Below are 20162 nucleotides of genomic sequence, written 5' to 3' on the forward strand. Positions count from 1 at the left end.
GAGTTATTGGTAGAATACTGGGGAAATGCAGTCAGTCTACAAAGGAGAGAGCTTACAAATCACTCGTGTGTTCGCACATGGAGGAGATACTTAGAGACAGGAACTGTCGATGACATGCCTCGCTCAAGCAGCTACTGCTGCAGTGGATGACCGTTACCTGTGGGACTGTGGCACGGAGGAACCCTGACAGCAACACCACCATGTTGAATAACGCTTTTCGTGCAGCCACAGGGCGTCATGCCACTGCGCAACTTCACTCCCGATGTCCATGGCGAGGTCCATCTTTGCAACCACAACACCATGCAGCGCAGTACAGATGGACCCAACTATGTGCTGAATGGACCGCTCAGGTTTGGCATCACATTCTCTTCACTGATGATTGTCGCGTATGCCTTCAACCAGACGATCGTCAGAGATGTGTTTGGAGGCAACCTGGTGAGGCTGAACGCCTTAGACACACTGTCCAGCGAGTGCAGCAAGGCGGATGTTCCCTGCTGTTTTGGGGTGGCATTATGTAGGGCAGATGTACGCCACTGGTGGTAATGGAATGCACAGTAACGGCTGTACGATACGTGAATGCCATCCTCCGACCAATAGTGCAACCGTATCGGGAATATTGGCGAGGCATTCGTCTTCATGGACGACGATTCACGCCCCCATCATGCACATCTTGTGAATGACTTCCTTGAGGATAACGACATCGCTCAACTAGGGTGGCCAGCATGTTCTCCAGACACGAACCCTATCGAACATGCCGGGGATTGATTGAAAAGGGCTGTTCATGGATGATGTGACCCCACCAACTGCTCTGAGGGATCTACGCCGAATCGCTGTTGAGGAGTGGGACAATCTGGACCAGCAGTGCCTTGGTGAACTTGTGGATAGTATGCCATGACGAATACAGGCAAGCATCAATGCAAGAGGTCATTCTACTGGGTATTAGAGGTACTGGTGTGTACAGCAATCTGGACCACCACCTCTGAAGTTCTCCCTGTATGGTGGTACAACATGCAATGTGTGGTTTTCATGAGCAGTGAAAAGGGTTGGAAATGATGTTTATGTTGATCTCTATTCCAATTTTCTGTACAGGTTCTGGAACTCTCGGAACCGAGATGACACAAAACTGTTTTTTGATGTGTGTATAATCCCTACATATCCTCACATAGGGATCATGAGGATAAGATGAGATTTATTACTGCAGGCACAGTGGCATTCAGTCAATCAGTCTTCTTGCACTCCATATGTGAATTGAACAGGAAGAAACCCCAATGACTGATACAGTGAGACACCCTCTGCGATGCACCTTGCGGTTTTTTCAAAATGTTCATATAGATGTAAGCATAGTTTTCTGATTTTTACTATGAAATTCTCGGATATTTTGGGTAGCGCTTCATATATTATCGTTCTTTGTCTTCAGTGCCCGTATCTGTCAGTGTTCAACAGAGGCTTTCTGCTCTTGTCGCTGTTGTTGTTGTTGATGATGATGATGATGATGACTGAATGATTGATGAATTTCATTTCAGTTGGTTATCTATGTTGGTGATGAAACTCACAGTATTTGTTTGATTTCAGATCTAATATTACGGATCTGTATGAATGTAGTTTTTGTGTGTGTGTGTGTGTGTGTGTGTGTGTGTGTGTGTGTGTGTGTGTGTGTGTGTGTTCATCTATAGTATCTAGCTATTTATCATGAACTGTTAGTAAACTGGTGTTTTGCATATGCAAATGGGTTTTAGGCACCTTGTGAAGCTGAAGCACAGTGTGCAGCCCTTGTGAAAGCAGGTAAAGTGTATGCGACAGCAACTGAAGACATGGATGCTTTGACATTTGGATCAAACATTTTATTACGACGGATGACCTTCAGTGAAGCACGGAAAATGCCAATTCAGGAGATCCATTTAAACAAAGTTTTGGAAGGCTTGGAACTCACACGGGATGAGGTATGTATTCCATCAGCTGATAGTCAGTAGCATATCATTTAAAACTCGTGAGAGATGTTCTTCACTTCTCCATTAGACATTTGTTTTGCATCTGTTTTTAATAAATTTGTTTGTTGTTGGTAATAACTTACACACAGAACTACTCGGTCTTTGAGAAGGTGGTAACATTTCTGTAACCAACAGTCGCGTTGTTAGAGGGGGATTGAAGCTCAATCCCTTAACAATGGAGATCCTCCATGTTTGCCAGCAGAAAAGTTTAGTCATATGATTTGTTTAAGTTTTGGAGAATGTAATTTGTAAAAGGAACAAACAGTATGTGCAAAATGTTTGTTATAGGTCAAAGTATTTGTTTGCAGGACAGTCTTGGCTAAAGCATTTATGGTGGTAGCAACTTTCCATAGCATACTGCTATCGGCAATTCATTATCTTTGGTCATAGCCAATCAAGTGATAGTAAATGGTAATGAATGAGATTTGCTCAATGTTATAATCTTGGGTATCAATTATTTTGACATTTTTGTTTTAATGAATGTGTCACGATCTCCGAGTGTGTATTTAGGTTGGGACTTAATAGTACAACTGTAATTGCTGTGAGCGAAACAAGCAGCAATAATATTTATCATGGTTGCCACAAATATTTGGCTGTTTTTTTAAATATCACAACTTCTGAGTTGGGGTTAGGTAGGGACATAATAACGCAGCTTAAATTGCTACAAGTGAAACAATGTACCAGCTAAAACCATCTACAAAGCAAAGGTAATTAAAATAGAAAATATCACTGGCATTAAGCAAACTTTTTCATTCTCTCTTACAATTTATTATTGTACTGATGAACATGACATAATACCTACAGCACAAGGTATTATTGTATAGTCGGGAAGTTGTTTGTCTCATTAGGTACCTAGAAACGTATCTTTTTTTTTCCATTATAAATTAACTTGGATTCTTCCTCATTTGACACTCTTCACAGTATTTTGCACCATTTCCTGTTTTCACCATCTACCCTTATACAGGTTGTCCATAATTAAAGTTCCAGTTTTGAAACATTTTAGAAAGAGAAACAGTTCTCAGACTGAAGACAAATTTGAACATCATATTATTGTCATGTGGGGAAACATCATGTAGCAACAAAAATTTAACAGACTTTTGCCATTAGCTGACAGTGTGAGCATCATAACATAAATGGGGTTGGCTACAAATGACAGATGAATCACAGTATGATGCATATGCTTCGATTTGCACAGTATACCATCCGTATTGTTCAATGTGCATGACTGTAAAAATTCAGCAGTCAACAGTTGTGGCACTGTTTGTTAGGTAAGCTCATCTACCACAGCAAGATTGTGCCATATCGGATTTTTAATTGCCCTGGGGCCAGAAACTGCATAAAAAGCACATTGGCATCAGTTTCTAATTGTCATGAGATTGGCCCAAGACATGTTCAATATAAAACTTCCTGGGAGATTAAAACTATGTGCAGACCAAGACTGAAACTCGGGATCTTGGGTATATGATAAATCGCACAAATCTAAGGGCTGTCAATTCGACTAAATACCTTGAAATTACAATTACGAGCAACTTAAAATGGGGAGACTACATAGATAATACTGTGGGGAAGGCAAAACAGACTGTGCTTTGTTGGCAGAACACTTAGAAGATGCAACAAATCTCTAAAGAGACATCCTACATTACACTTGTCTGCCCTGTGCTGGAATATTGCTGCATGGTGTGGGATCCTTACCAGGTAGGATTGACGGAGGACATCGAAAAAGTCCAAAGAAGGGCAGCATGTTTCATGTTATTGTGCAATAGGGGTGAGAGTGTCATTAATATGATATGGGAGTTTGGGTGGCAGTCACTGAAACAAAGGCATTTTTCTTTGTGGCAAGATGTATTCATGAAATTTCAATCACCAACTTTCTCTTCCGAATGTGAAAATATTTTGTTGACACCCACCTATGTAGGGAGAAATCATGATCATAATAAAATAAGAGAAATCAGAGCTCAAACAGAAAGATTTAGGTGTTCCTTTTTCCCACGGGAATGGTAGAGTAGTAGTATGAAAATGGTTTGATGAACCCTCTGCCAGGCACTTCAGTGTGAATTACAGAGTAACCATGTAGATGTAGATCTTTACCTTCTGTGAGCAAGTGCTCTACTGTCTGAACTACCCAAGAACGACTCACGACCTGTCCTCACAGCTTTACTTCCGCCAGTACCTCATCTGATACCTTCCAAACTTCACAGAAGCTCTCCTGCGAAACTTGCAGAACTAGCACTCCTGCAGGAAAGGATATTGCGGAGACATGGCTTTGCCACAACCCGAGGGATGTTTCCAGAATGAAATTTTCACTCTGCAGCAGAGTGTGTGCCGATATGAATCTTCCTGGCAGATTAAAACTGTGTGCCCGCAAAAGGCAAAGGTCCCAAGTTCGAGTCTCGGTCCACACATAGTTTTAATCTGCCAGGAAGTTTCTTATCAGCACACAGTCCGCTACAGAGTAAAAATTTCATTCTGTGTGTCCAATATGATATGCACTGTTTTCTGACACAAGTTGAAATTGAGAAACACTATGTACCACAAGAGATCAGAGTATCTTGGAGGTCATGTTCCGAATGTGGTGCACATAGCATGCCTTCAATTCAGGTACGTCTGTAATTGGAGCACGGAAGATAACATCTTTTGGCTGACCCACAACCAAAAGTCACACAGATTAAGATCAGGTGGTTTGGGTGGCCAGGCTGTTTTCTAGCATTTTCGAAATACCTCTGCAGCAGCCACTTCACTGTCTGTGCAATGTGCTTGGAATGATGTTAGTGTGTAAAAGACTCACATGGCATTTGCCAGTGATGGTACAGGCAACAGGACGTACAGGACTTACCTCCTCAAAAAACTACAGCCCTATGATAAATGTTGCAATCAACCGACACCACACAGTCCTCTTTTCAGATTGAAGTGGTGCTGGTTGATGTACATGTGAATTTTGTTTTGCCCATGTTCTGCAGTTATGCATATTGATATGTCCTTGAAGATGGAAATGGGCTGTTTCATAGGATTTTTTGTACCATGCTTTCAGGCATGTACATTGTTCGGGCAGTCCCCCATGCACAGCATGTTTACACACAATCACTTGACCCCAACTGTAATGCTGTGGCCACATCTTTGATGGATGTCGGATCAACTGATTTCCTCCCTCTGCCACACTGCACTTCAAAAAAACCTGTCTTTTCAAATTCTGTAATCATTTTCTCCAGGCACTTAGCAGGCATTAGACCAATGCCTTTTCTCATGCGCTTGAGTGTCTGGAACTTCTGCAAGGGCTACTGGCACATAGTCACCGTTCTAGTAAAAGAGCTTTACAACCAGCACACAATCCTTCATGGAGACAGTCATAGTGGGTGTCTTGATGCAAACTGAGGAACACAATGTGCCTCATGTCTGGTGGGCGTTAATAATATGCTCTTCAAATTTGGTGTCATTCTGAATGGTGCTTTTCTTTCTACAGCATTTTGATATTTCCACTTCAGTCATGAACACTTTGTACACAGGGTAAAAAGACTGTATACAATAGTTTAGAGTTAGATGAGACACTGTAATCCTCTTGTCCACTCGCAACACATGGTTACATGACCATGCTGATAGTTGATGCAGCATCTTATATCCCACATCACTCCCACTGACACAATTAATCCTGTGTCTTCGTGATGCATATTTTAGCATGTTTTTTACGTTCCTGTCCTTGTCCTGCCAACCACCCAACTCCCCCCCCCCCCCCCCCCCCCCAATTCTTCTCTTCTCTTATTCCAGTACGCACATACTGACCATACGTAATACAGTCACATCTGGTGTCTCTCTTCCTTATACATATCACCTCACTGACGTGCATCCCACATTTTTTTTATCACATTGTGTTTTCACGTAAATTTGAGTTTGTTTTTGCCTTTCATTGTTAGCCCTGCTCCATCGTGTTTCACCTTCTTTCCCCACACTTCAATCATTCCGTTCTTTTTGTCAATTTTTCCACATATTTTGAATTTTTTGTGAGTTTTTAATTTTTTAGGTAATTTACTTATTTTTATGCATGTTTATTCTCCACCATGGATCCGTTCTCCTTCCATCTGCACCAATATAGAAGTTTCGTTATCTGTAGTTAGAACCCAATCACACATCCTGTTCCTGTGTTATTGCCTGGCTCTTTGAACCCCCTCAACAGCCTTACCCACAAATTAACCATATCCGGCTGCAACCCCTCATTTCACAATGACCTTCTCCCTCACCAACTTAGCGCTACAAAAAAATGAAAATCAGGCCCAAACCTCCTTGCAGTACCTCCTGTCCGTCTGTCAAATTCTTCTGTTTTGCAATTCTACATTCCCAGTTCCTATCTCACACACTGAAACTCTTGCTCTCCAAGAGCTTAAGCAGCATGTACAACACTACATCATAAATCTTTCCAACCTGTTCACCATCTACTTCCACTTGGGACTAACACTATCCATCACCTAAACAACAACCTCCAACCCCTCCCCTCCATATCCCCCCATACCTGACAAAACCTACTACATTTACCACTTTTACAGAATCTCTCTCCCACCATCATACAGAATCCAGAACCCAAACAGACCCAAAACATAGTCATGAACCTTTCCTCCAAAGGCCCTTGTCTCACGGAAGTATTAGTCTCTTTCGAAGGCCTTGCTGTCTACCCACTCCCAAATTAAATCAGGCTTACTTGTTAAAGACCTTTTCTCCTTCTCTTGGGCCCTGCAGTGTAAAGACCTTTTCTACTTCTCATGGCCCCCACTGTTGAATGCTGCCTGACTCGTTCACTTCTCCATCCAGCTGTGATCCATCCCACTACACTCAAATCACCCCCTGTTAACATTACAGAATTTCTTAACCTCAAACCGTGCCTCACCATCTTTTGCTAAATCCCTCAGCATGGAAGCTCACCATACAACTACAAAAAGAACTTCAATCCACCACCTAAAAAGTGATCCAGACTTAGGCTCCACCACTGTAGTTTTGAACTGCAGGGATTGCCTAGTGGATGCACTCCATCAGTTGTCAGATTTGTCAATCTACAAAACCTGCCACAGTGACCCTATTCCAGAAATCCAACAGGATTTTTAGTCTCTCCTCAGATCCTTCGGCACATCCCAGAATCTCTCCCCTGAGTCTATATTTCCCTTCATGCCTACTACTTCCTGCACTCCTACCTTCTAAATGCTTCCTAAAGCCCATAAACCCAACCACCCAGAACCCCCATTGTGTCCAGTTACTGTGGCCCCACTGAGAGAATCTCTGCTCTCATAGACCAACATCTTCAGCCTATTACCTGTAACCTATCCTCCTGTATAAAGGACTCCAATCATTTCCTCCACTGACTTTCCACAGTTCCTATTCCTTCACAGCATATCACAGCACCTTGCTCATCTCTGTTGATGCCATCTCCCATTACACTAACATCCCTAATGCCCATGGCCTTGCTGCTATTGGACACTACCTTCCCAAACACCCAGCTGATTCTAAACCTACAACCTCCATCCTGATTACCACAACCAACTACATCCTCACCCACAGTTACTTCTCAATTGAATGCATCCCCTACAAACAGATGTGTGGTGTGATAATGGGCACCCACATGGCATCATCCTATGACAACCTTCTAACACTTTAGACGACAAGAATGGATGTGGAGCTGATTTGCCAACTTCACACCGTTCTCACATCAGTTGACTTACTTGGTATGCACAGCCAATCTTCCTCTCTGTATAGTCGGCCACGTCGATCTCCAAAAACTTCTTCTCTGAAGAATAAAGCTGATAGGGAATTTACCCCACCCCCCCTCTCTCTCTCTCTCTCTCCCCCCCCCCCCTCTCTCCTCCCCCTCATGAAATAAGTGGATACTCGCAAAATACTTTTAGTTTAGTTTTGGTATATTTCAACTTCCACAAAGAACAAATTCACTATTTCTCACATAAACATTCGAAAGTTTGCAAGTCAACCATAATTTATGAACTTTTTTTGCTTCTAGCAAGTCCAACACATGAATTACTTGAAAGTCTAACCTCATTTCTTCGTTTGTCCTTAACAATCATCACAGTCACTAAAAGCACAGAATAATACATAAATACTCCTTGTTCTTCTCTACTCATACACTGAAACTCTATGGGTCATACAGCAGGTATTCGTCAGCCACCGTTCGGCCGCCGTGTCCACATTTTGCTCGTGACTGTTTTTAGACCTGCACACACAAACATACAAAGTGCAGTAGGTCGGATTCGTCTCTCTCACACTTCTGTTTAAAATATCGTGTGTTTGAGACGGAGGAAGGCCAGGTGGTTCTAGAATTTAGGAATTTAGGCAGAAATTCTTGAAGCAGTACATACTCCCCCCCCCCCCCCCCCCCCCTCCCCTCAGATCGAACACGCGATATATTATATACAGTCATTGATGATGATGATGATGAGGTCCCATACTCCAAGCAGCGTAGGGGATGATGCGGGAGACCCGCATCACTGTACTAGGCAAGGTTCTAGTGGAGGAGGTTTGCCATTGCCTTCCTCTGACCGTAATGATGATGAAGACGACACAACAACACCCAACCATCTTGAGGCAGGAAAAATCCCTGACCCAACCGGGAATTGAATCCGGGACCCCATGCGTGGGAAACAAGAATGCTACCGCAAGACCACGAACTGCGGACCCTACAGTCATTATGTACATTTATACCACGTGTAATAACAATTTGTATTTCAACAGTATACCTTGTTCTTTTCATAACTGTGAAACCCCTTTTTTTATTATTTAGCTAGTCCATATTTTACTTTAATTATAAAAAGTGAACATTTCAATCAATGTTGGAGTTTGTTTTCTTATATATAGGAATCGTGAGGATTAAACCTTTAGTTTCCAGTCATAAGCTCCAGGTGTTCATGACACTTGAGTACTTTATTTTTTGTTCTAATTCCTTGTACTATTTTTTCCTTAGTACGTGCTAGTATCATTATTTGTAGTAGTTTGTAGTGTGGAGGAACTCTGGGCCAATGAAAGTGTTCTTTTCAACACTTGTAAATTCACGTAAAACATAATAATGCTAGTGATATATAGAATTCAAACTTAACAGAATAATTCCTATTGCATGTGTGACTTCTGTCAGATACTGTCCTTTTCCCATAGGATCAGTACCTATACCTTACATGTGGGTTGACCTTATGAGTTCACTTCCTCCCTCCATTCTGGTAGGTACACCCCTTCGTAATACATCCCTGTTCATCAAGCCACAGGTCATCCTCTCTCTATATAGGTAGGCCTGCCTTATATCCTTAGCAAATGGCGGGTACGTCCCCGTTATCCTGTATGAGTAGGCCTCATGGTTTGTTGCCCTATTATACATCTTTATGTGCACTATAATTAAATATTTCCTGGTAAAATAAATATCTATTTAACACTTCACTCTCACGTCTTAGCACTTCATTTAATACCCTAGAGTCCTCCTCTACTTCTCAGCTTCTACAATCTTAGTAGATGCTATGTATACACATATTATTCAACTCATGATAGACACTATGTCTACCTATTTTGTTCAAGCCCTACTATCCTGCTATTTATTATTTTATCTTAGTATTCGCTACACTGACTTTTTTTAAATAAGCATCACAATTTACTCCAATCTGACTTGCGTTCTCCTTCATTGCTCGTACTTCCTCCTTACGTATACTCTTAAGATCATAGTTTTTCTGAGATGTTGAGTCGCGATAGGCAAAATATAAAGATTCACACAATTTTAGCTTTCGCCCTTAATGGCCTTTGTCAGCAGTAGACACACACACATGCACGCACACACACACACACACACACACACACACACACACACACACACACACACACACACACGACTGATCCCATACATCTTCCCACCACCACTTACTCCAGTCCAGTCACAAGCGTCACCTATCCCATCAAAGGCAGGGCAATCTGTGATGCACCCAATGAATCCTTCGGTAGTCTCTGCCTGTCGCCCACCTCCCTGCTCCCATGCCAGTGCTCCGCAGGCTTCTATTCTACCAACACACCCACAGTCTTTTGTGCCCTCCATTTGTTTCCTCCTTCCTCTTCCCCCGTCTAACCTCCTGACTTTGTCTAGCTGCCCTACCCTGTCCCAACCACGTCCCTGCGCGTTCCCATAAGCCATTCTTTACTGTCCCCCACCCGTACCCTATTATCCTTCCCCCTCCCTGCCCCAGTCTTCTCCTTATCCTCACCACCGAGACTGCTTCTTCTATCGTGCTCAGTTGCTTACAGTCTGGCCTCAGTGGCCAGAGGCAATGGTCGTGTATGTGCGAGTTGTGCTTGCATGGATATATGTGTGTGTGTGTGTGTGTGTGTGTGTGTGTGTGTGTGTGTGTCTTTCTACTCCTGATGGAGGACATAGTCCAAAAGCGGAATATTTGCAGCAGTTTTTCTTGTTGTGCCTATCTGTGACACGACACTGTATGGTGTGAGTAGCAGTCTGTCATTTTGATGTTGTTATTCCATCCTGGTCTTTCCATTGTTTTATTTCTGCTCAATAAGTCTTCTTCCTCCACTCCTAAATTAAAAAGATTGGTTCTCACTTCCCAGAATCATTTTAGCTTCATTTTCCGTTTATTGAAGAAGCTTTTAATTTTATTATTAGTCGTGCATCATCCAGTCTTCATAAATGACCATAAAACTATGATCTTCTCTTTTCTTTCGTTTTCTTTACTTTTTCTTGTTTAATCCATGAATCTTTATCAGCTGTCACTCAAGTCTTTTAATGCAGATATTTGGTAGATCTAAGCCAGTTCTTCCAACCATTCATATTTGGATGAAAGAGTTTTGGAGCATCTCTGTCGCTTGTTTTTAATGTCATCCGTACCTCTCCAATCATGTCTATTGTTTCTACCAACTCAAGCAGTCTAATTTGTTAATTGTAGCTACATATTTTAAATTAGACCTTTACAACACTTTCTTACTATTGCAGCACTTAGCAGATACAGATTCAAATTTTTGTCATGTACTCTTTAAATGATGACTGTCTCCCATACATTCTTCTGTTATTTCCCCTAGATGCATGGAGCTCTATATTCTTCTGATTTTCCTCTTTTGATGAACCAGTTCTTTATTTTGAAGAAGATTTTTTTGTCCTTTTGTATCAATAAGTTGTAAGAATGTGTTTAAAATTATACCCTAGTCAGCTTCAACCTTCTTCCTGTCTTAGGCTAGGGGTAGGATCTTCTTTAAAAATTTGTACGCGCGCGCGCGCACACACACGCACACACGCACACACGCACACGCACACACACACACACACACACACACACACACACTTAAAGATGTTGGGGATCGACATCAGGGGTTCATTATCTGCCGAGAAAAGTGTCAGGCTACCGCACACACTTAAAAAAATAGCATCCATTGCTTTTAAAATTACCACCGTGACTCACATAAAAGTAAATTGCACATTTTTGAATAGTACTGAAATTATGAACTTTTTCTCTTAAACTCTCTCCCAACTTGATAGTGTATGGAGGCATCTTTGATGAGTGACATAAATAGCTTTATCATACGAGATTTATAGGTTTATCATTTTTGCTATCCTTTGGAACTGTTCAGTTCTTTCGTTTGCAGTTTCCGACTTACCAGAGAAGATTGCAGTGTCACTTGCATATGCCAGACATACAGCTGGGATGTTTGACTTAGTCTTAGCTTCCACTTTATTTGTAAATTTGTGTTTGTTATTACGATAATTGTTGTGTAGCTGATGAATTACCTTATCTTGAGACTCCACTTACAGTTCCCTTTGCATTTTCTGCCATTGTTGTGTCTCGCTATGTTACAGTCTACAATAAATGATGATGTGATTAATAAATCAAAGGAATCCCATCTATCTTCTACAAAATTTATTTGCATATTATATCTAACAAAATTCATTATTTATAAAAACAAAGATGAGGTGACTTACCGAACGAAAGCGCTGGCAGGTCGATAGACACACAAACAAACACAAACATACACACAAAATTCAAGCTTTCGCAACAAACTGTTGCCTCATCAGGAAAGAGGGAAGGAGAGGGAAAGACGAAAGGAAGTGGGTTTTAAGGGAGAGGGTAAGGAGTCATTCCAATCCCGGGAGCGGAAAGACTTACCTTTGGGGGAAAAAAGGACAGGTATACACTCGCACACACGCACATATCCATTCACACATACAGCCACAAGCAGACATATTTAAAGACAAAGAGTTTGGGCGGAGATGTCAGTCGAGGCAGAAGTGTAGAGGCAAAGAAGTTGTTGAAAGACAGGTGAGGTATGAGTGGCGGCAACTTGAAATTAGCGGAGATTGAGGCCTGGCGGATGACGAGAAGAGAGGATATACTGAAGGGCAAGTTCCCATCTCCGGAGTTCGGATAGGTTGGTGTTTGTGGGAAGTATCCAGATAACCCGGACGGTGTAACACTGTGCCAAGATGTGCTGGCTGTGCACCAAGGCATGTTTAGCCACAGGGTGATCCTCATTACCAACAAACACTGTCTGCCTGTGTCCATTCATGCGAATGGACAGTTTGTTGCTGGTCATTCCCACATAGAATGCATCACAGTGTAGGCAGGTCAGTTGGTAAATCACATGGGTGCTTTCACACGTGGCTCTGCCTTTGATCGTGTACACATTCCGGGTTACAGGACTGGAGTAGGTGGTGGTGGGAGGGTGCATGGGACAGGTTTTGCACCGGGGCCGGTTACAAGGATAGGAGCCAGAGGGTAGGGAAGGTGGTTTGGGGATTTCATAGGGATGAACTAACAGGTTACGAAGGTTAGGTGGACGGCGGAAAGACACTCTTGGCGGAGTGGGGAGGATTTCATGAAGGATGGATCTCATTTCAGGGCAGGATTTGAGGAAGTCGTATCCCTGCTGGAGAGCCACATTCAGAGTCTGGTCCAGTCCCGGAAAGTATCCTGTCACAAGTGGGGCACTTTTGTGGTTCTTCTGTGGGGGATTCTGGGTTCGAGGGGACGAGGAAGTGGCTCTGGTTATTTGCTTCTGTACCAGGTCGGGAGGGTAGTTGCGGGATGCGAAAGCTGTTTTCAGGTTGTTGGTGTAATGATTCAGGGATTCTGGACTGGAGCAGATTCGTTTGCCACGAAGACCTAGGCTGTAGGGAAGGGACCGTTTGATGTGGAATGGGTGGCAGCTGTCATAATAGAGGTACTGTTGCTTGTTGGTGGGTTTGATGTGGACGGACGTGTGAAGCTGGCCATTGGACAGGTGGAGGTCAACGTCAAGGAAAGTGGCATGGGATTTGGAGTAGGACCAGGTGAATCTGATGGAACCAAAGGAGTTGAGGTTGGAGAGGAAATTCTGGAGTTCTTCTTCACTGTGAGTCCAGATCATGAAGATGTCATCAATAAATCTGTACCAAACTTTGGGTTGGCAGACTTGGGTAACCAAGAAGGCTTCCTCTAAGCGACCCATAAATAGGTTGGCGTACGAGGGGGCCATCCTGGTACCCATGGCTGTTCCCTTTAATTGTTGGTATGTCTGGCCTTCAAAAGTGAAGAAGTTGTGGGTCAGGATGAAGCTGGCTAAGGTAATGAGGAAAGAGGTTTTAGGTAGGGTGGCAGGTGATCGGCGTGAAAGGAAATGCTCCATCGCAGCGAGGCCCTGGACGTGCGGAATATTTGTGTATAAGGACGTGGCGTCAATGGTTACAAGGATGGTTTCCGGGGGTAACAGATTGGGTAAGGATTCCAGGCGTTCAAGGAAGTGGTTGGTGTCTTTGATGAAGGATGGGAGACTGCATGTAATGGGTTGACGGTGTTGATCTACGTAGGCAGAGATACGATCTGTGGGGGCTTGGTATCCAGCTACAATGGGGCGGCCGGGATGATTGGGTTTGTGGATTTTAGGAAGAAGGTAGAAGGTAGGGGTGCGGGGTGTCGGTGGGGTCAGGAGGTTGATGGAGTCAGGTGAAAGGTTTTGCAGGGGGCCTAAGGTTCTGAGGGTTCCTTGAAGCTCCGCCTGGACATCGGGAATGGGGTTACCTTGGCAAACTTTGTATGTGGTGTTGTCTGAAAGCTGACGCAGTTCCTCAGCCACATACTCCCGACGATCAAGTACCACGGTCGTGGAACCCTTGTCCGCCGGAAGAATGACGATGGATCGGTCAGCCTTCAGATCACGGATAGCCTGGGCTTCAGCAGTGGTGATGTTGGGTGTAGGATTAAGGTTTTTTAAGAAGGATTGAGATGCAAGGCTGGAAGTCAGAAATTCCTGGAAGGTTTGGAGAGGGTGATTTTGAGGAAGAGGAGGTGGGTCCCGCTGTGACGGAGGACGGAACTGTTCCAGGCAGGGTTCAATTTGGATGGTGTCTTGAGGAGTCGGATCATTAGGAGTAGGAGTAGGATTAGGATCATTTTTCTTCGTGGCAAAGTGATACTTCCAGCAGAGAGTACGGGTGTAGGACAGTAAATCTTTGATGAGGGCTGTTTGGTTGAATCTGGGAGTGGGACTGAAGGTGAGGCCTTTGGATAGGACAGAGGTTTCGGATTGGGAGAGAGGTTTGGAGGAAAGGTTAACTACTGAATTAGGGTATTGTGGTTCCAGATTGTGTTGCTCGGAATTTTGAGGTTTTGGAGGGAGTGGAGCTGGAAGTGGGAGATTGAGTAGATGGGAGAGACTGGGTTTGTGTGCAATGAGAGGAGGTTGGTGTTTGCTGGAAAGATTGTGAAGGGTGAGTGAGTTGCCTTTCCGGAGGTGGGAAACCAGGAGATTGGATAGTTTTTTGAGGTGGAGGGTGGCATGCTGTTCTAATTTACGGTTGGCCTGTAGGAGGATGCTCTGAACAGCCGGTGTGGATGTGGGAGAGGAAAGATTAAGGACTTTTATTAAGGATAGGAGTTGACGGGTGTGTTCATTGGCTGAGTTGATATGTAGGTGAAGGATTAGGTGGGTGAGGGCAATGGATTGTTCAGTTTGGAACTGGTATAGGGACTGATGGAAGGAAGGGTTGCAGCCAGAGATGGGAACTTTAAGTGTGAGGCCTTTGGGGGTGATGCCAAATGTCAGACAAGCCTGAGAAAATATAGACAAGCCTGAGAAAATAGAATATTATTTTTTCTACAGCAGAAGTAAATCTGATGGTATTAACTTTTAGACAATAAAATTAGAAAAATTTTTGACTTTTTGGTTGTATCTAGCTGACTTTAATACGAGGGTTGGAACTTAAATAGTGGCAACTATTTATTCACAACTGATACAAAAGAGTTGCATGTTTGCACCTGTTACTGTCCTTCAAAGTAGTCACCAGCATTGTGTAGAACCTGTTGCCAGCCATGTGGAAGGCGTAGTATACCCTTAGCAGAGCCTGTTCTGTTGATGGTGTGAATGGATGTAGTGTTACCTTTTATTATCTTCTCCTCGTTAGCTATTGAAACAACATCGCTTTGTAATGTAATTTTAATTTTCACCAAAAGCACATTCAACACATCGCGGAAAAATACACGTCTTTCGTATCAAGACAAGAGAGAGAGAGAGAGACATCCATCAGTTCGTAAAAACAAAAAAAACCACGCAAAAGTAAAAAAAAAAAAAAAAAAAAAAAAAATTTATAAAATTGGTCGCTGGCGCAGCGCTCTTCTGCGTGCGCGATCGTAAATTATAATTTTGTGGAAGTCAAAAGACCATTACAATCCTCTACTGACACGATCCGCAAGCGAGCGTGGCAGTATTTCTGTGCACAATGCTCTTTGTATACAGTCTTTTTTGGTGTGTATCTTCTTTAGGAGTCGTAACATTAATGTCTTTGAATTGCAGCGTATTATCGTTGCTTAGCACAGCGTTTGAATTCAGTTCACATGATTCGTGTTTACAATGGAATTAATTCGAACAATAAATGTTTCTATTATATTGCTCCAATGTCTTTAAACGTAGTATCGGATTCTGAGTGTGTGTGTGTACTGCCTGGATCTCTTGCGTGTGACTTGAAGAAAATCCAAAGTTTGTTCAATGTGTCAACACGAAATTGTGATCTCCAGCAGTCGAATTTTGGTGGCGTCTACCGGGGTATAAATGGTCAATGAGGGCACAGGAAACACCTCACTGCCTACGACAGGTGATGAGCTTGTCTTTTACACCAACCTGAAGACGTGCCGGCTTCCACAACACCATACACTTCAAAACATATTGACACTACGTAAATATTGCTTGACAAATGTTCCATCACGTTGGTTTCTTCTTTGCATTTTCAGTTCCATTTATATGAATCATGTGCTACATGCACAAGTCCTTTGCAGCTCATTAACATCTCCTTAAAATACATTTCTTGATATAGTAAGTACATAAATATACAAATATTTACAATTAATCATTACATGAGGTAGTTACATTGTTGTCATATGGTACATATACAGAATTAAATGAAAAAATATAGTAATTTTTTTTTTTTACGTTACATTCAATATTATTGTGCTGACATGTGAATTACATTACATTCAGATTGAAATATACATTTTATTTATTCTATTTGTTAGCTCTCTTTCTTTCTTTCTGTCTTTTTTTCCCCCGTTACACTTGCAACATTTGAAGATAATTGTGGCAACTCGCTAGAATATTCAACTTAAAATTCATCTTGCACCCTGGAATAAAATTTACACATATTTCAAGCTTCAAGACAGCCCTCTGTAGGAGGATAGGTTCATGGGGTGGTTGCTAACTACTTCATAAATACTAGTAAAGTCATCCCCTACAGTGGACTACACAAAATAAAAATATGATAAATAAAGTACATGTTAACTTAATATAACGTAAAAGTTCCTATACCTAATACCGTTTCTAAGTGTGGTGTCCCCACTATTGCTGTTTCTAAGAGTGGTACCCCTCTATTACCGTTTCTAAGAGTGGTGCCCCTCTAAATATCTTAGGATCCTACAAGTGTGTGTGTGTGTGTGTGTGTGTGTGTGTGTGTGTGTGTGTGTATATATATATATATATATATATATATATATATATATATATATATATATATATATATATTTCAAGTCAATCATGTTCCTATAAAGTTTGTGTAGTTCATCTCCTTTCTTTCATGAGTATCAAGCAATATAAATAAATGTTTTACTTAATAAATAAATAAATCTTCTTAGGTAATTGCTGTTGCGTTCCATGCTGTATATCCATTCTGTATTTACCTTGTGGTACCTGTAAAATTCTATTCATAAATAAATATTTGTGTATGTCTCTCCATACTGTCAGATAATCACGAATTATATAATGTCAAATATTTCATCAACATGTATAAATTTTTCTAAGAAAGGGATGAGAGTATGAGCCGCAACAGAGGACTGACGTTTTGTTTTCTCCTTATTCTCCTTTCTATTTAATGGTGCATCAGTTCAGTACAGTTGATGAGCTTTAATTATGTCATTAGATGACTGCTAAATATGTTCTCTTAAGTAATTCTTCCAATCTGAAGTGTCAAGCCTACGTAACTCCAAAAATTTCATGACAAGTTCCCATTAGATTAGTGTTAAAGTGTTATAGATTTAAATCTTCTGGTATATTTCCAACAGTGGCTGCTGTAAATAATTCTTTCCACATAAATCTATACTTTCACCTTTAGTTATAAGAATATATAAGACACCACATAAGTTATTATCTCAGGCATACCAATCTTTCAATAAATAATATTCTTTCCACTACTTTCTTCTGTATTCCACGAGTACATTTGATATAGCGTTCAAATCTAGTTTCTCTCCTCTCAACATATTCTCAATTACTCATAACATTCTCACCTATCCATTATTCATTCTTCACAAAATAACATATACTTATTCCTCAGCATTATATATATATATATATATTTTCCTCTTATTCATCACCACTGACTCTTTACTTCAACAACAACAACAACAACAACAACAATAATAACACCATTTTCTCATCTTATATACCATTTACCTCTCTCCGTATTACTATTTGTCCTCTTATTAAACTAAAATTACATTCACTCATCTCATTCAGTCACTCACATCACTCATATCAACATTACTATTATCACATGCCTCCTAAAGAAAATAATTCTGTTCAGTTCTCTGCCTCCTCTAATGTGTATATGCCTCCTCTAATGTGTATATGCCTCAATAGCAACTCCTCTTATAACCAAATATCTTATTAGCTATTGGATGGTTCACATTGCTTTCTAGACTTACCTGCATTCATTAGATTGTAAGTATCTGTATAACTTAAATGTAGGCTGATCATAACTGTATATCATATTAATTATCTTCTCCTCAGTAGCTAACATTTTACTGTATGTATTTTTTCAAATGTCTGTGTGGATGTAGACCTCTGGGTTTATGTGTTAAAGGATATTCTAATGAATAACAGCCAGGGTGTGGAATATTTGCAATTCGGTATGGTCCAGAGTATAAGATCTGCCATTTCCTGTTTAAATGTTTCAGTTTTGTGGGTTTAGGATGTGTTCTTAGTAAAACTAACTCATCAACTTGAAATGTTTGTGCTTTCCTGACACCTCTGTCATATTTCTGCTTTCTTTCCATAGCTTTGTCACATAATGTTGTGTAAGCTTGTCTTACCTTTTCTTCTAAACTAACATGATTTGTTGTTGCTGTAAATTTAGGTAGAGGGTCTGTCCATTCATTTCTTTCTGTTTTATCCATAATTAATTCAGTTGGTGTGTATCCAGTAGAAATGTGAGTTAAATTGTTCACTATTTGTTCAAATGGTGCTAGGTATTCTACCCATTTTGTGTGCTTCTCTAGTGTGTGTGTTCTCATAAACTGTCCAAATTCTCGAAATGTTCTTTCTACTGGGTTTCCTGCTGCGTGAAATCTTGAAATTAAAATATGTTTAACATTCTGTTCTTCAATAAATGTCTTTCATTTTAAACTGGTAAAATATGCTGCATTATCCGTGATCATAACTTCAGGTTTTCCTATTCTTACAAAATAATCTGTTAATAGACGTCTGGTAATAGCAGTGGTAGAAACTGAACGTAAAGCATATAATTTTAAATACTTTGTGAAAACATCTAACACAGCAAGGATGTATTTCATTCCTCCACGTGCTTGTGGATAGGGTCCTGCAATATCTAAAGAAATTAGCTGTAATGGCCTCTTAGGTATGATTGGGTGCAATTCATTCATGCTTGTGCGATTACAATATTTGGCTTTCTGACATGATGCATTTCCTAATATTACTCAATACTTTTCGCCTTAAATTTGGAAAATAGCAATATTGTATAATCTTATCTGTACATTTGGTTACACCATAGTGTCCCCAAGTTCTGTGTGTAAATAAAATAAAATCAACAACATGAGCTTCAGGTAAGCAAACACACCAATGCTGTGATTCAGGGTTTCGTCGGTGAAATAATACTTCTTTGTGTAACGTGTAATATTTTTCACGATGTGGGTCTGTTATGGGTTTTGGTATCACTGACGAACTTGGTATAACATTCTCTTTAAGTTAATGTACCTCTTTCTGAATATTATGTTTCTCCCTTTACTTGTTCCTTTGTCTTATCTAAAATGATCTGTGTCATTGTCTCAAACGTCTCATCTAAATAATCATCACATAATTTGCATTCATGTACAAGTTTTTCTGCTAGAGTTGTGTCATTCTTTAAAGATGCTACATCTGCTCTGTCTTCAAGCTTTTCTAACTTTTCCTGTAAGGATTTCTGCTCCAATGTTACATCATTTAATCTGTCTGAAAGGTCTGTAATCGTCAGGTCTAAGTGTTCTTGGTTTGTTTTTACGGAATTGTGTGACTGTCGTAATTCGTCAACTTGGGTACTGGTTTTCTGTTGTTCAAAAACCACTGTTAACAATTTCTCATTACATCGTTGTAAGTCAGTTTTTGTCTCGTCACTGAATTCCACAAATACCTTTTCTTGTCTCGTAACCTTGTCTGATAAGTCAGTAAATTTCCTTCCAAGACTACTGGTGGTTTCTGTCAAGTTGGCAATTTGTCTCGATTGTTTTTCAAAATTTTGTTTTATGTCCCATGTCAGTTCATCGAATTTAGTGTCAAATTTCCCAATGTCACGTTTTAAATTGTCATTTTTCTCATCTAAAGCGTCAAATCTTTTGTCTAAAGTGTCAAATTTTCTGTTTTGGTCACCAAGTAGCTTCAGAATCTGGTTGAGCATCTCAGAGTCCTGTGTCTTAGTTTCATCATTTT

At 40.9% G+C, this 20162-nt stretch overlaps 1 protein-coding gene across 4 annotated transcripts in view; it reads left to right on the forward strand.

Moving 5' to 3' along the window:
- The window catches only part of LOC126416729 (flap endonuclease 1), an 89579-nt gene that overhangs the window by 22628 nt on the left and 46789 nt on the right, over window positions 1-20162 (forward strand). For all 4 annotated transcript variants that reach the window (XM_050084551.1, XM_050084550.1, XM_050084552.1 and 1 more), the window contains exon 5: window positions 1737-1940. In XM_050084551.1, coding sequence (XP_049940508.1) covers window positions 1737-1940 — 204 coding nt within the window. The remainder of the gene's footprint in view (window positions 1-1736; window positions 1941-20162) is intronic.

The sequence above is a fragment of the Schistocerca serialis genome, chromosome 8 (assembly GCF_023864345.2).
Source record: "Schistocerca serialis cubense isolate TAMUIC-IGC-003099 chromosome 8, iqSchSeri2.2, whole genome shotgun sequence".
Taxonomy (NCBI): Eukaryota; Metazoa; Arthropoda; class Insecta; order Orthoptera; family Acrididae; genus Schistocerca; species Schistocerca serialis.